Source organism: Megascapheus bottae, chromosome 10, assembly GCF_031878675.1.
Source record: "Megascapheus bottae isolate mThoBot1 chromosome 10, mThoBot2.hap1, whole genome shotgun sequence".
In the NCBI taxonomy this organism is placed as follows: Eukaryota; Metazoa; Chordata; class Mammalia; order Rodentia; family Geomyidae; genus Megascapheus; species Megascapheus bottae.
This window is the reverse complement of record NC_143518.1, coordinates 58,377,763-58,392,416: the sequence shown is the minus strand read 5'-3', so window position 1 is coordinate 58,392,416 and position 14,654 is coordinate 58,377,763. Positions and strand designations below refer to the sequence as shown.

The window sequence follows — 14,654 nt, the reverse complement described above, 5'->3', positions numbered from 1 at the left end:
GAAGAAGTCCACTGTCCTGTAGCAGGCAAGGTCCACCACGGCAAGTGACAGAGAAAAGAAGAGTGAATTGCCAGCTAGCATCAGGCAGGGTCCCAGGTACCCAGTCAAGTTTCAGTCTAACTCAGGACTGTATTTCAGTTTCTCCCATGATTCATTTTCAACCATCAGGAAAGATTTACTCTCTCAAGATAGGCCTGAGGATATAAGTAACACAGATAAGACTCTTCCCAGAAGACTGGGCCACCTCTATCATGGCAGGGGTAAAGTCACTTTCTACAGAAGAGGTATCCATGGGGCCTGAATGACCACTGTGGTCTTCTTATCCCATTGAGGTCCCAGTCAACTGGCCCTGCAGGACTTCCCCTTAACAGGCTAGAAATTTCAGAATAGAGAATGGACCAGAAACCCTTGGCCATAATGGACAAAGAAATTCAGTCAGCACAGAGTGTGATTACCGCCCTATGCCAGGCATCTTCATTTGGGAAATAGGCATGAAATGGTAATGGCCAACCCCCCTCCCCACCCCCACCACCTCCAGGCCCTGCACCACTGTGGGGAAAGATGGGTAGAGGTGGGGGAAGAAGTGTGCAAAGAGAGGGCCTGGATCAGTGGGGGTCCCAAAAGGACATAAGCAGCAGGAGACCCCCACCGCAAGTGTGGGCCTCAGGCCTAGTAGCTCCCCCTCCTCAAGCTGAGTCCAAAAGCTGTTCAAGGACGTTTGTTCTCTGGATGCCAGGCTGCCCTCCTGAATCTTGAGGCATTGGCTTGGCACCCCACAAGGGACAAGGCACAAAGCTGGGGGTTAACAGCAGTGTACAGGACCGACAGAGAACTACCAGAGAGGAGCTCTGATGACAGCTCTCCGCCATGGTGTATGATATCTAGGGTCCACCACTGGGAGCCCCAGAGCTGGGGACACGAGTCTTGAATGTCCAGAAGCTGAATCTTCATCCTCAGCCTCTCAAGGTCTTCCTCCCTTTTCTCCTTCAGCTCCCACGCCTCGTCCATGGCCACAGCTGCGCCCGACACATGGACCAGTCAGGTCCCCACCAGCCCAAGTGGGCACAGAAACTAAGGAGAAAGAAGAGCAATTAGGCAGGGGTATCACTGAATATCAGCTAGGGCCTGGGGGCATCACAAGGGACTTCCCCCAGGACAACAAGGAAAAAATAATACAGCCATCTGTCATTATCACAGAGACTGGTGTCGGGATGGTCCCACAGCCACCCAAATCTCGATGCACAGGCATTTTATATAAAGTGGCACAGTCCCAGGCATTGGTGACTCACACCTGTAATCCTAGCTACCCAGGAGGCTGAGATCTGAAGACCGAGGTTCAAAGTCAGCTTGAGCTGGCTTACCTCCAATTAACCAATAACAAAAAAAGCCAGAAGTGAAGGTATGGCTCAACTGGTAGAGCACCAGCCTCAAGCAAAAGAGACAAGCAAGAACACAAGCAAACACACACACACACACACACATACACACACACGAATTAGAAATATATGTCTATATTATACATATACAGTCTTTGCATATAACCTATGCATGCCTTCCATATCAATCATCTCTTTATTACTCGTTATACTTAATGTAATGTAAATGGCATGTAAATAGTTGCCCTATGAAAGAGGTCTGCACATGTTTATTCTAACCTTTTTTTTTTTTTCTAACCCTTTTCAGTCTCCAGAGTTGTTGGTTGAATCCACAGATGCAGAACTGGGAACACAGAAAGCCAAGGGTATTTGTGCACCTTGCTCTGGTCAGTAGCAACTGCTTCCTCCCAGCCCCCACTCCCCAGACCTCCAGGGAATCAAGGGAGATCCACTCAGCTAGAGGGTCTGCTCTACACCCTGCCTCTTGGCCAAGCCTCACCACCGTGTGGGAGGAAATGACAGGAGGATCAAAGGGACTGGGTATTAACTGGGCCCCAGGCTCAACAGGACTCTAGTTGTTGGGGCAAGAAAGTGCAAGGTAAGGCGCTCCAGGTGCTGTGGGAGTGGAGTGAGGGTGCGGGGGTTGCAGGAGTCTGCTGCAGCAGTGGTATCAAGTCTTCCTCAACCCAGCTCCTAGTTCCCACGGGGAGGGAATGGCATCTAGGGAAGAGGGCACAGGGCTGGTGCCAGAGCCTCTATGTCCTTCCTCTGAGCTGCCCTGACTACAAATTGACCCCCACCCTCTGCCCTGCTGCTCAAGGAGGATTAAGAAAGACATCACAGATACCAACACATGATCCCCATCCTGTCCTCATGCACCCAGCAGGCCCCACACCCTCTTCCAGCTTTTCCTCTGGTCCCTGGGACTTAGGGGCCACGCCTGGGCAGGCAGACAGGCCCATTCCCCTTGGTACTGGTGTCCTGGTCACAGTCTGCCTGGTGCAGTCCCAGCTCTCCTGCCTTCCCAACAACGCATCCCAACAGCCTCACTCCACAATAGCAGTGGCTTTCCAGGCCAGTCCAGACCTCCACTGAGCCCTACCCTAGGGCTGGGGCTCCCTCACCAACTGAAGGATACTTGTTGTATTCTTTCTGCCTCAGTTCAATGCTCAAACTCCATGGTGAACGGTCACCCTAGCCAATGGAAGGCAGGTTAATCTCCCAGCCTGGGCTCTCCCCAGATCCCACAAAGCCACAGTCCAGGCCGGGGGCGGGAGGGTGCCAAGAGGCCCAGGGCCTGAGGAACATGCGCTGCCTAGCTGCCTCCGTCTCACTCCAGAGTCATATTCAGGACCCTTCTGCCCGGGCCCCGGAAAAAGGCCAGCTAGGCTGTGGTGGCTACCAGCCTCAAGGGCTCCTATTCTACTGGCCCCAGAACTTTCCCTGGGATTGTCTGGCTTTAAGAGGAAGGTTGGTCCCTGGTTCTGTCCGTAGGGGAGGGACAAGAAGGAGGGGAGACAGAGGGCTTACCTGCCATGACCTCTTGGCACCTCATTGGTGAGGAGCATGAAGGTGAGGTGGGATCCTGGTGGTTTAGGACACGAGGGTCCCGGTCCCCAGGCTCTGCCGGGCCCGCACGGTCTGGATGGCCTGTTGGTTCTTGAACTTGACCAGGCCCAGAGTGATCTGGGCATTCCAGCCGGGGTCTTCGAGGGGGCAACGGAAGTCGATCTCACCGCCGCCCTCGGTGACCAGGGTGAAGTAGATGTGGCGCCCGGTGCTCTCCACGCACTCCACGGCCTTGATGCGGGCGAAGCTGAGCTCCTTGGGCCGCCCGCCGGCGCCCTTGGCCTCGAAGAGCTGCAGCCCGCGCTCGGTGAGCACGCAGCGCTTGCGTTTCCACAGCTGCAGCAGCCCGCCGCTGCGCTTCTCCAGCACGCCCTCCTTCAGCACCGCCGCCGCCGTCATGGGCGCCCGCGGGTCCGAGGAAGCCGGAGGCTGCGGCGGGGGCGGCGCCCCTCCCGGCTCGGCGGCGCGGGACTCCGGCCCCCCAAAGCCCAAGCCGGCTGGCTGTGAGCCCCAATGGCCCTGCGCGCTCCACCTGCGCCCCCGATGGCCGCGCGCGCTCCACCTGCGCCCCCGATGGCCCTGCGCGCTCCACCTGCGCCCCGATGGCCCTGCGCGCTCTCGGGACACCGCTGCCCGGGCAGTGCCCTCCCGGTGACCACCGCTTACTTCACTTCGATCGCTGTCCTCCCCGCCGAGCCTCCTGGGTCCTCGCGCCCCGCCTTCCGCGGGCTCGATCGCTTCCCGGGGCTCGGCGTGCGCGCAGGGCCGCAGCTCGCGGGATATGTCCTTACATGTTCCGCCGCCCGCCCGCCCTCCCGCCGCGCATTCCAGCCTCCGGGCCCTCCCCCCCCCCCGGAGCCGGCACGGCCGGGGCAGGGCCCCGGGGGCGGGGCGCAGCGGGGCCGGGCCCAGAGGGGGTGCTTATCCTACAGCCCAGCCTTTGGCCCCCACACTCCGCCCCCCCCCAGCCTCCCCTCCGGTCCTGAATGAAAGAGTGGGGGAGCGGGGAGGGGCGCGAGGTCGCTGCTGGCGGGGGCGGGGCGGCGCGGAGGTCGCCACGGCACCCGGTGCCTGGTGGGCGGAAGACAGCTGCTGGCTGCTTCCTGGGCCTCACGGCCGTGTTGGATTCCCCATCGACAGATTTTTCTGTGCCTGGACCTAGAGAGGCTGTCCACAGCTGTCTACAGCCTGCACAACCCACCCCCCTACCCTTCTTACCCCATCCACTGCAGTGGAGAGGGCAGCCGGTGGGCACGGAGGAGAGATGGGTCTGGTGTCACTAAGGGCCGCCCTCAGCAGCGGGGAGAAAGGACTTCAGCCAGGACCTAGGAGGCCCATATGCCCCAGTCCTCTCCTGGCATGCCTGTGGCTTCCTTTCTGTGGATTCTCTTTGCCCCTATGCAGTGAATGGGCTTTTTTCCCCTCTGGGCACCAAGCTGAAAAGAAGGGAAAGACTTCTCTTTACTGACCAAAGAGCTCTGTGTGGCACCCAGGGCCTGGCAGGGGCTCCAGCCGCACTCCCACCTTGATTGCCTCCATTTCCTTATCTGTCATGGAGATGCCGTGGTGAATAAGGTAGAGAACACATAAGAAATGCTCAGGAGAAGGCCTGGCAATTCCCTGGGCAGATTCTCCAGGCCAAGGTTCCATAAAACTCTGTTCATTGTCAGGTTGTTGTTTTTTTTTTTTTGGGGGGGGGAGGCAGTACTAGGACTCGAACTCAGGGCCTGGCTCTTGCAAGGCAGGCACTGTACTGCTGAGCCAAGCCTCCAGCACTTATTTAATTCTGGTTATTTTTGAGATAGGGTCTGGCTTCCAGCACTGGGCTGGGAGATGGTGATCTCCTCTTTTAGGGTCCCCATAGCACCTGGGGTGACATGTGTGTTCCACCATGCTTAGTTCCTTCCATTGAGATGGCGTCTGAAAGACTTTTCTGTGCAAGCTAGCCTCTAACCATGATCCTTCCTATCTCAGCCTCTCAAGGTATAGAATTACAGGCCTGAGCCACGTGTGTTACTGACATGTTAAGAATAGATTTTTCTGGGCATAATAAGTCCTAATGACAGTAAGACGCTTTCTTTTCACTTACAATCTGTGTTTCCGTCCTTGATGAGCAGAAAGTAACGGGATATCTAGGTGTTGGCCAAGGGCTGCCTTCCCCAAAAGCACAAGGCCCAGGGGTGGAGGAAGGCAGCCATGGGTTTCCCATACTTGATGCTTCCCTTGAACATACACACACATACATAGCTAACTCCATGCTCCCAGAATGCCCCTCTAGGAAAGAGGTACACAGAACCATAATGGAGAAGAAACAAGCAAGATGGGTGTCTGTCTTAGAAGCCCCAGTCATGCCCTGTTGTGGCGCACACAGCCCCATCTTTCCATGGGAATCTCCTGCATATATCACGTGGCAGAGTCCTGTCAGGACCCACTTTCCCTCCTTGAGAACGTGGGCTATAGGCCAGGTGCTGGTGGCTCACACCTATAATTCTAGAGACCCCAAAGGTGGAAATCTGAGGTGAGGATGGCGGTTCAGAGCCAGGACAGGCAGGAAAGTCTGAGACTCTTATCTCTAATTAATCACCAGAAAATGAGAAATAGTACTGTGGCTCAAAGCAGTAGAGCATTAGCCTTGAGCTCGGGGATAGCACCCAGGCACTGAGTTCAAGCCCCTAAACAAAAACAAACAAATAAATAAATAAAAATAAAGGAAGTGTACCATAGGCCAGCCCTGTCCCCTCCCCCATAATCCTAGTGTCTATCTCTGCCTCCTCTCCCCACACTCTCCCCACACAGCCTCATTCATGTCTCCCCAGTTCTGTGTTAATTCACAGGTTCAAAGGTTTCCAGAACCCTCTCATATTTTAGATTGCCACGATGGATGGATATTAATTATTTTGCTCCTTTTTCTGATCAGAAAGAGTGAGACAGGAGGACAGGTAACCAGAGTGGAGCTGCAGAGTGAAAGCTTTGTAGATGAGAAGCCTAGGCTGAGAATGAGGGGCTCAGAGGACCCATCTTATGTAGACGCTTTCATTTCTATCTAACCCTCTCAGCGCCTCAGAGGTGACCCAGCCGCTGTGCTCTTCAACTACTGAGGGCTGAAGGATCTTGGACCCAGAGGACTGGGGAAAGGCAGTGGAGCACTGGTATATGGGCAAAGAGGGGGCACTGGTGGAACCCCAGCAGGGCATACTCTACTGCTGGGAGGATTGTTGCCAACTAGATATTTGGTTTCCAGCACCACCACGTCTTCCTAGTAGCCTGGGTTGGTCCCTGGAACCTGAGAGTCCTGTCCTCCAGTCTCATGACCTCCTGGGCCTAGAGGAGATGACTCATTGCCCACAATTGGCATCTTGTCTAATAGCTCCATGTGGGAGACACTGGGCTCAGGTTGGATTATTTGGGTATCTGGGGAAGTAGGAGGAGAGAGTGTCCAGGAGCCGGTGCCTGCACCCCTCCCGAGAAACAAAAGCTCTAACCGGGCCTACTTGGATCACCTGGCTGGGGAGGTGTTGGGCTCTGGAGATTCTTACCCCGTTCTTATTGACTTGTTGATTCTGTTAGACAGATGGACAGAATGTTCTCTGTTTGCTGCCGAGAGTTGGCTCCTCCCTCTTTGCACTCGGAAGGGAAAGCTGATCTACCCTGTCAGTCAGTCAGAGACAACTGGAACTGACTGGCAAGGCTCTAAAATGGCACCAGGGAAGACTGAGCTGGGTGGGAATGGCTCTGGCTAGGGTAGATCACCTCACCCTGTAGGAGGAAGAAGGGGACCACCTGAAGAAGGGTTCAAGTGGAAGAAAAATGGGAAAAGGTGGGGTGACCCAGAAAAACAAAGCTTCTGTATTCTGCAATATAAAATCTTAATGTAAATTATGTTTCAGAGTAATAACATCGATTGACAAGCAAAAGAAAAAGCACTGGAGCCTTGAAATGAACCAGAGAGTAAGGTGGGAGAGAGCCACTGTGCCAGACAATGCGAAGGCAAGTGCAAAGGCCCCGAAGGAGGAAGTTGGCAGGTCAAGGGTTGGTGAGAAGTATGTGTGAGCAGGGCAGGGAGGGGAGAGTGGAGGACATGGGAAGTAAGGGCCTCTATTGGAAGGCCCTGCAGATGACATAACTGATATTTGATTTACTCAGAATGCTGTGAGAAGACTCTGGTGGATTTTGAGTAAGGAAGTCACATCCTCTTGCTTTGGTTTTAATGGTGTTGTTTTATTTGTTTGTTTATTGTGTGCATATATTTTATTCTATTTTCTTAAAGTTACCTTCAGTATTTTAACTAGTCTGGGTACTGTCTCTTAGCTCTTTTGTTCAAGGCTAATATTCTACCACTTGAGCCATAGCTCCAATTCTGGCTTTTATTTTGAGGGGGCGGGGATTAATTGGAGATAAGAGTCTCGTATATTTTCCTGCCCAGGCTGGTAGGCTGGTTTAGAACCATGATCTTATACCTCTTGAGTAGCTAGGATTACAGTTATGAGCCAGCAGCGACCAGGACCCAGTGCTAGCGAGGGAACACACTGACTACTGAAGGAGAGTTCTCAGTGAGGAGATGGCATGCTCTAGTAACAGCAGTCATAACCAGGACATCTTGGAAAACCACTTCCCTGCTCTGATCTCAGTTTCCTCATCTATCTTGCAATTTCAGTGTGGACTTCCAGGAAAGCCTGGTTTAAGTTCATGTGGCCCAAGAGTACCCCATATAGGCAAGAAAAGAGCTTCTAAGTTCATCAGGCCAGGTAGCCCCTCCTTGCCTCGATAGGGTAGGAAAATAGTTCTCCTGCTTCCATTCAGTGTCATAGCACCGCCACCCCGCATCCACAGTTCCCTCCCTGACCTCCTCTCCCACCCCTAGCTTCCTAAAACATCTCCCAACCCGTTCATACCACTTTGATGTATAGCTCTTTGTTCTGATACTTTAGAGTTTTCTCCAATCTCTGTTTTTCTAAAAACGAACCCAAGTCTCAAGTCTCATGGCTTGGATTTTATGAGCACCAATTGCGACAGACCTCAAGTGGGCAGAGCCTCTTCAGCTGACCAGCCCGGGCCTGCTCCTGGGCTTGGCTCTCTCCCTGGAAATCCCCTCCCACGCTCAGCCTTTTAATCACTTTCCAACCCAATAACTTTCCTGATTCACTAGGGAGCCCTTTCGTCTTGAGAGCGCCCACTGCCCCTCTCTGATGGGGCTGCGTCTGGGCTTGAAGGCATTTGATCCCAGCTTGGGTCTGACGGAGATTGGATTTGTGGGCTCGGGGTTCAGGTTGAGGCCTGTAGAATTTTTCCTTTTCCCATGCCATCTTGGTAGCTGGGTGTCCATGTTGCTGGAGGCTAAGGGGTTGCCCCAGGATAACCTTCAAGGACACTGGAAGGAGACTTACTGGGGCCCAAGGAACGAAGTGGCCCTTCTCCAATCTTCTAGGAATAGCTGAACAACACTTACCATGTCAGCTCTTCCGTTTCATAGCATGCTCTCTGTCTCTCTCTCTCTCTCTCTCTCTCTCTCTCTCTCTCTCTCTCTCTCTCTCTCTCTCTCTCTCTCTCTCTCTCCACCCCCTTCCCCCCAACCCCAATCCTATACTGGGATTTGAGCTACTCAGGACATCATCATTGCTAGGCAGGAACCCTACCATGTGAACCATGCCCTCAGCCCTGTTTCCTTTATTTTACTAAGAGGGTCTGTTTATGCTTTAGCCCAGCCTGGACTGTGATCCTCTTGTTTATGCTTCCTGAATATCTGAGATGACAGACACATGCTGTCACACCCAAGTTTTATTGGTTGAGATGGGAGAGGCTCCTCAAAGATTTGCTCAGGCTGACCTCGAACTGTGATCCTCCTGATCTCTCCCTACTGAGAAGGATTATAGGTGTGAGCCACCAGCAGCCAGCTTTTCTTTACAGTTAATAATAATATTATAAACATAAACGATGCATTCACACAGGATAGAGGCACGTTCAGCAATGTGTGATAGTAGGTGTTAGATTTTGTTATCTGTGCACATCGCAGCGTGCATATACACAAACCTGGACTGTGTGCATCAGCCACGAGACACAACCATGAGATACAGGAGGCTGCTGGTGAAGCATTGCAGTGTGCTGCGTTGTGGTGAAAGTACTATCTGAAATAACAGACATGCTGGGCGCAGAGGCTCACTCCTGTAATCCTAGCTACTCAAGAGGCTGAGATCTCGGTTCAAAGCCATCCTGGGCACTAAGGACCATGAGACTCTCATCTCCAGTTAACCACTAGCAAACTGGAAGTGGCGCTGCAGCTCAAGGGGTAGGGCGGTAGCCTTGAGCTGAAGAGCTCAGGGACAGTGCCCAGGCCCAACGTTCAAGCCCCATGACTGACAAAATAAACAAACAAACAAACAGACATATAGCATATGTGCTGATGGCTCACGCCTGGAATCCTAGCTACACAAAAATGTCAGGAGGCTGACATTTTTAAAGCCAGTGTGGACAAAAAAAAAAAAAGTCTATTAATTTATTTTTTTCCAATTAACGAGTAAAAAGCTAAGTGGCTTATATGGTAGAGCTCAAGCTTTGACTGAAAAGTCCAGCAAAAGAGTAAGGCCCTAAGTCCAAGCCCTAGTACTAGCAGGGGAAAAGAAAAAAAAAAGCATACTTTAGTATAATCTTAGTCATTTAGTCATTTATTACCATCATCAAGTATTACCCCGGGACATAAATGCACTTCCACACACACAACAGAGTTTATTTGCTCCATGACCACAACCAAGAGAGTAATGAATTGTGCCCACAGTGCTAGGGGGACTGTGACAAACCCAGGTGACAGGAGCTCCTCATCCTTGTCACAATCAGTTTGCATACTGACACCAACTAATGTGTTATGTGGTGCATGACTTACTTAAATGCATTTTTATTGCAAACGATTGAAAACATGACAGCGTATTTCTGCCTCCTAGTCACCTCAGCCAAGGAGGGATGACACCTCAGTTTGATGGGGTCTTTGCTTCTCATACATTTGCACCCTAAAGAATATATAGCAGCATTCTCCTTGTAAGGTGTGCTGCCACTTCATGCACTTGAATGTGGCTTTTTCCTCTTGTCCTAGCAAGCAGACCTTCACAGCAGCCTCCTAAAACTCCAAGGATCAGGAGAAGCAGAGAAAGAAAGAAAGAATAAAAGCAAAGAACAATGCTGGCTGCAGGTGGCTCATGCCTGTAATCCTAGCTACTCAGGAGGGCCATGGTTCAAAGCCAGGCCAGGCATGAAAGTCCATAAGACTCTTAACTACAATTAACACCAGAAAACTAGCTATGGCTCAAAGTGGTAGAGCAGCTAGCCTTGAGCAAAAAACTCAGGGACAGCCCCCAGGGCCTGAGTTCAAGTCTCATGACAGATAAAAAGAAAATGAAAGAGAGGGCCCGAAGTTTGGCCTGGTGGCACAGTGCTTGCCTAGCATGCACGAAAGCGTGGGTTCGATTCCTTGGGATCACATACATAGAAAAAAGCTGGAAGTGGTGCAGTGGCTCAAGTGGTAGAGCTCTAGCTTTGAGAAAAGACCAAGGACAGTGCTCAGGACCTGAGCTCAAGCCCCACGACTGGCAAAAAAAGAAAGAAAATGAAAGAGGGAAGAAGGAGGGAGGGAGAGAGGGAGGGAGGAAAGGAAGGGGAAAGCAGCCTCCATAGTAATTTCTTCCAGGTCAGAGACAGGATGATTTTTTCTGGCTTCTGATATGCAAATGCTTCATGGTGATGCTCATGGATATTTATGAATATGAAGTTCCTATGTAGTACCAACCTTTATAATCAGGCAGAGAAAGAGGCTCAATTGAAAGTCAAGGAGAAATTAGCAATGGCTGGAGGCTGAGGCAGTAGGGGAGTTCATGCAACATTTTTGGAAGAGATCTAGCAGTAGATTCATGAAAAGCAGCTTCAGAATATGTCCTACTGTGTGTGTGTGTGTGTGTGTGTGTGTGTGTGTGTGTGTGTGTGTGCGCGCGCACGCGCACACATGCAAATGTTAAGTGTTCTGTAAGCCAGGGTCTGGTCTAGACTGAAGGTGAATGGTAAAATGGGGGTGAGGCTGTCCATATTTACCCAGTGAAGAAGGCCCAGCAAAAAGCCTTAGATCTTCCATGATACTGCCTTTGGAATCTGGCCTCTAAAGAGGTACCCGCATCAGGGCTGACACTGGCATATACTTCTCAGGATGGGCTGTTATGCTAAACCCAATAGCTTACTCAGCAAAGGACTCACCACTCAGGCTCATGTCCTATTCAGACTGTCTAGGAGGTTCTGCTCACTGTGAGACACACTGGCCTGGCTTAATGGTGATTCCAGGTAGATGCCAACACCCACCCTCATTTCAAGGACAAAGGAAATGAGGATTTTCATGACATCTGTACAATCCTGTAATCCCAGCACTCATGAGGCAGGAGGGTCTGGAATTGGAGGCCTGCCTGAGCCATATGTGTCTCCAACACACCAACAAACAGCGCTATACAAAAGCAACATGAGTGGCTTAGCTAAGAACATGAGATGTCTGTGCTCATACTTGTAAATCCTAGTCACTCAGGAAGCTGAGCTCTGAGGATTGCTCTTTGAAGGCAGCCTGGGGAAGACAAATCCAAGAGACTTCTATCCCCAATTAACCAGCAAGAAAGCTGGAAATGAAGGAGTGGCTCAAGCAATAAAATGTCAAACCCTGAGCAAAAAAAGCAAAATGAGAGCATGAGGCCTTGAGTTCAAGCCCCATTCCTGGCACCAAATAAATAAATAAATAAATGTAATACAAGTCACTGTGACTTCAGTGTAGACACGAGACAAAGTTACATTGCCACATCTAACTTCAAAGGAGGAAGAGGAAGAGCACCTTGACTGAGCCCAGAGATTGAAATATCTAACCCTAAAGAACTAGTCAGCCTGGCTTCCTGGAATAAGTGGGTTCCCCCAGGGGTCAGGGGTTACAGGGATTCCTCTTCACACCTCTTGTAGGGAGCAAGAACTCCCTCAGGTCCAAATTCAAGCCCTCTGGGGAAGTGAGGCTGAGGTCAAAGGTTAGATGTACACAGGGCCCAGGGGCAGATGCTTTAGAAAAGTCATCAAGGGCTTGTCCAGGCCTGGAGAATGCCCACTAAGAGCTTTATTCAGCCCAATCTACTTCCAGACTTTTCATGGCCTTTGGGGCGAGTCTTCCTAGGCTTGTAAACTTAGAACATCAGAGTTGGGCAGGCCCCGGAGCCTGGCTGTATCGGTGTGGTCCCACAGTCGTCTGCAGCATCAGCACCACCTACCCCTGGGAGCTGGTGAGAGACATCCGGTCTCAGGCCCCACCCAAGCACTGCTGAACCGAATCTGCCCTTTACAAGATCCTGGGGAGATGAGTTTGCACATCAGAAGCTTCACCGCGACTAATGTAGGCCAGCATTTTCATTTCAAAATGGGTCGCTGACACCCAGAGGGGAGGAGACGGGCCGAAGTCACACAGCTGGTTCTCATCCTGGCACCACTGCTGGTCAGTGAGTTTTGAGTGAATCCCTTTAACACTCATCGAATCCCCGCTGCTCAAGCCTGCAATCTTAGCTACTCAGGAGACTAAGATCTAAAGATCAGGGTTCAAAACCAGGCAGGAAACTCTAGATAACTACCAAAAAGCTGGAAGTGGAGCTGTGTCTTAAGTGGAAGAGCACCAGTCTTTAGCAAACAGGCTCTGAGTTCAAATTCTAACATACACAAAGCATACATGCACATGGGTGACTCAGACAAAACCACTGAAGCTCACTTTTCTCTGCTAATTCTCCAACCACCTCCTAGTTCTCCTGCAGGCACCAAATAAAGACAACACCTAGATCAATGGCTAGGTATCTGTTGACACTTCCTAAAGTCTAGCTCACTGTTCTAAGTCCAGTCTTCATATCTTCTAGCCAGTGCATGTCAGTTTCTTTACAGTGTTGAGCCCAGTCGTGAGAGACAAGACTCAGACCTAGCCATCTTTCCTACCATTTGACCGCACGTTAGTTCCTCAGCTGTTTTTTGGTTCCTGGTTTTCATTTTGATTATTTGTAAATAAGTGGTTTAATACTGTCTTCTTATAAGGTTACTGTGAGCATAAAGTGAGTGAAGTCTTTGAACAGTCTATGGCAGAGTAAACCCACAAGATGACTGACACAGGTCTCCTACCTGCTCTAGAGAATGAGGCAAGGTGGGGAGGGGTGGGGGCGGGACTCATCAGGATACAATGATAAATAGGCAGAAAAGTCATGGCGAGACCTTCCCAGTCTAATTAGCATATACTAATAAAAATTAAATCAGGGCCGGTAGAGTGCTCAACTAACATGCATGAAGCCCTGGGTTCCATTCCTCAGTACCACATACACAGAAACAGCCAGAAGTGGTAGCCTTGAGCAAAAGAAGCTCAGGGACAGTACTCAGGCTCTGAGTTCAAGGCCCAGTACCAGCACACACACACACACACACACACACACACACACACACACACACACACACACAATAATTGAATTAAAAAGGAAGAAAAGAGTTATGAAGTCAAGCCCCAGGCAAGGTATACGTCCTTTCCAGAAAATGCTTCTGTGTATATCATCTATATTGTGCTCAAGCTCTCTCTCCCCACACCCCTCTCTGAGAGAATCAAGAGCCTCACACATGCCACCCAAGTGTTCCACAACAGAGCCACACCTCTCCCAGCCCCACATACTTTTTTTTTTCTCAATTGATGACAGGGACCCCAAGGCCAGGGATGTCTGTGTCAAAGAGGACTCAGGCAGCTGTCTTCAGATCTGCATCACTGTCAAGCAAGAGAAGATTAGACTTGTGGATAACTCCAGGGGACAGAGATGGAAAGCTCTCTCCAGTCGTGAGAACTGTGTGGAGGTAGAACTGGCATCCAGGTAGGGCGGGAGCTGGGCAGCCCAGGGTCACCCGGTCAGGTAGGTGAGCTGTGGGGTGGAGACCTTGATGGCTGGGAAGCTGAACTAGCCCATGGGTTCTCAGGCCTGGAAGCCTGAACTTCACAATCATCTCAGGTACTTTTCAAATATCCATTCCCATCCCCACCCAGGCTGATCAGAATCTCTAGGGTTAGGGTTGGAAATCCACTTTTGATTTTTTTCCTTTTCAGTACTAAGGCTTGAACACAGTGCTTTGCCCTTGGCTCTGCCACTTGAACCATGCCTGCAGTCCTTTTTTGTTTAGTTTCCTTTTAGGGTAACTATTTTTTAGAGTCTACCATTTTGCCCTAGCTGGCATTGATTCACAGCTAATCTTCTGATCTCCACTTTTAGAGTAGCTGGGATTACAGAAATGTGCCACTTAACTCTCCCAGGAACTCACTTGAAAACCTACCCTCCTCTCTATGATTCTCATAACAAGGGAGGAGGTTGGAAGGTAAGATTAGAGGGTAAGGGAGGAGGGAGCCAGAATCATCTAGAGATTGATCTCCAAGCTTCCTCACTCTGTTCCATTCACCACCACCATCCTTACCCCGTGGGTTTGGGGACTTCGGGGGCTCTAGCCTCACTCTCAGAGTGCCTCTGTTTTTTATTTTGTTTTTGTGAGTCTGGGCCTTGGCGCTGTCCTGAGCTCTTCAGCTCAAGGCTATTGCCCTACCCCTTAGCCACAGCCCAGCTTCCTGTTTCTGATGATTAATTGGAGATAAGAGTCTCACAGTCTTTAGTGCTGGGCTGGCTTTGAACAGTGATCCTCAGATCTCAGCCTCAT

At 50.9% G+C, this 14,654-nt stretch overlaps 1 protein-coding gene across 1 annotated transcript; it reads right to left on the bottom strand.

Annotated features, from left to right (window-relative positions):
- Positions 1-408: 408 nt before the first annotated feature.
- Positions 409-3,820, bottom strand: Phlda3 (pleckstrin homology like domain family A member 3). Its single transcript, XM_090341440.1, has 2 exons — positions 2,907-3,820; positions 409-1,071 (listed from the first exon to the last, which is right to left on the bottom strand). The coding sequence occupies exon 1, from the start codon at positions 3,342-3,344 to the stop codon at positions 2,970-2,972; it is 375 nt and encodes a 124-aa protein (XP_090197566.1). The 5' UTR covers positions 3,345-3,820; the 3' UTR covers positions 409-1,071; positions 2,907-2,969.
- Positions 3,821-14,654: the final 10,834 nt, after the last annotated feature.

Excerpts from the sequence above, each read along its gene's own strand:
- Phlda3 (XM_090341440.1), bottom strand. The coding sequence starts at position 3,344 with ATGACGGCGGCGGCGGTGCTGAAGGAGGGCGTGCTGGAGAAGCGCAGC.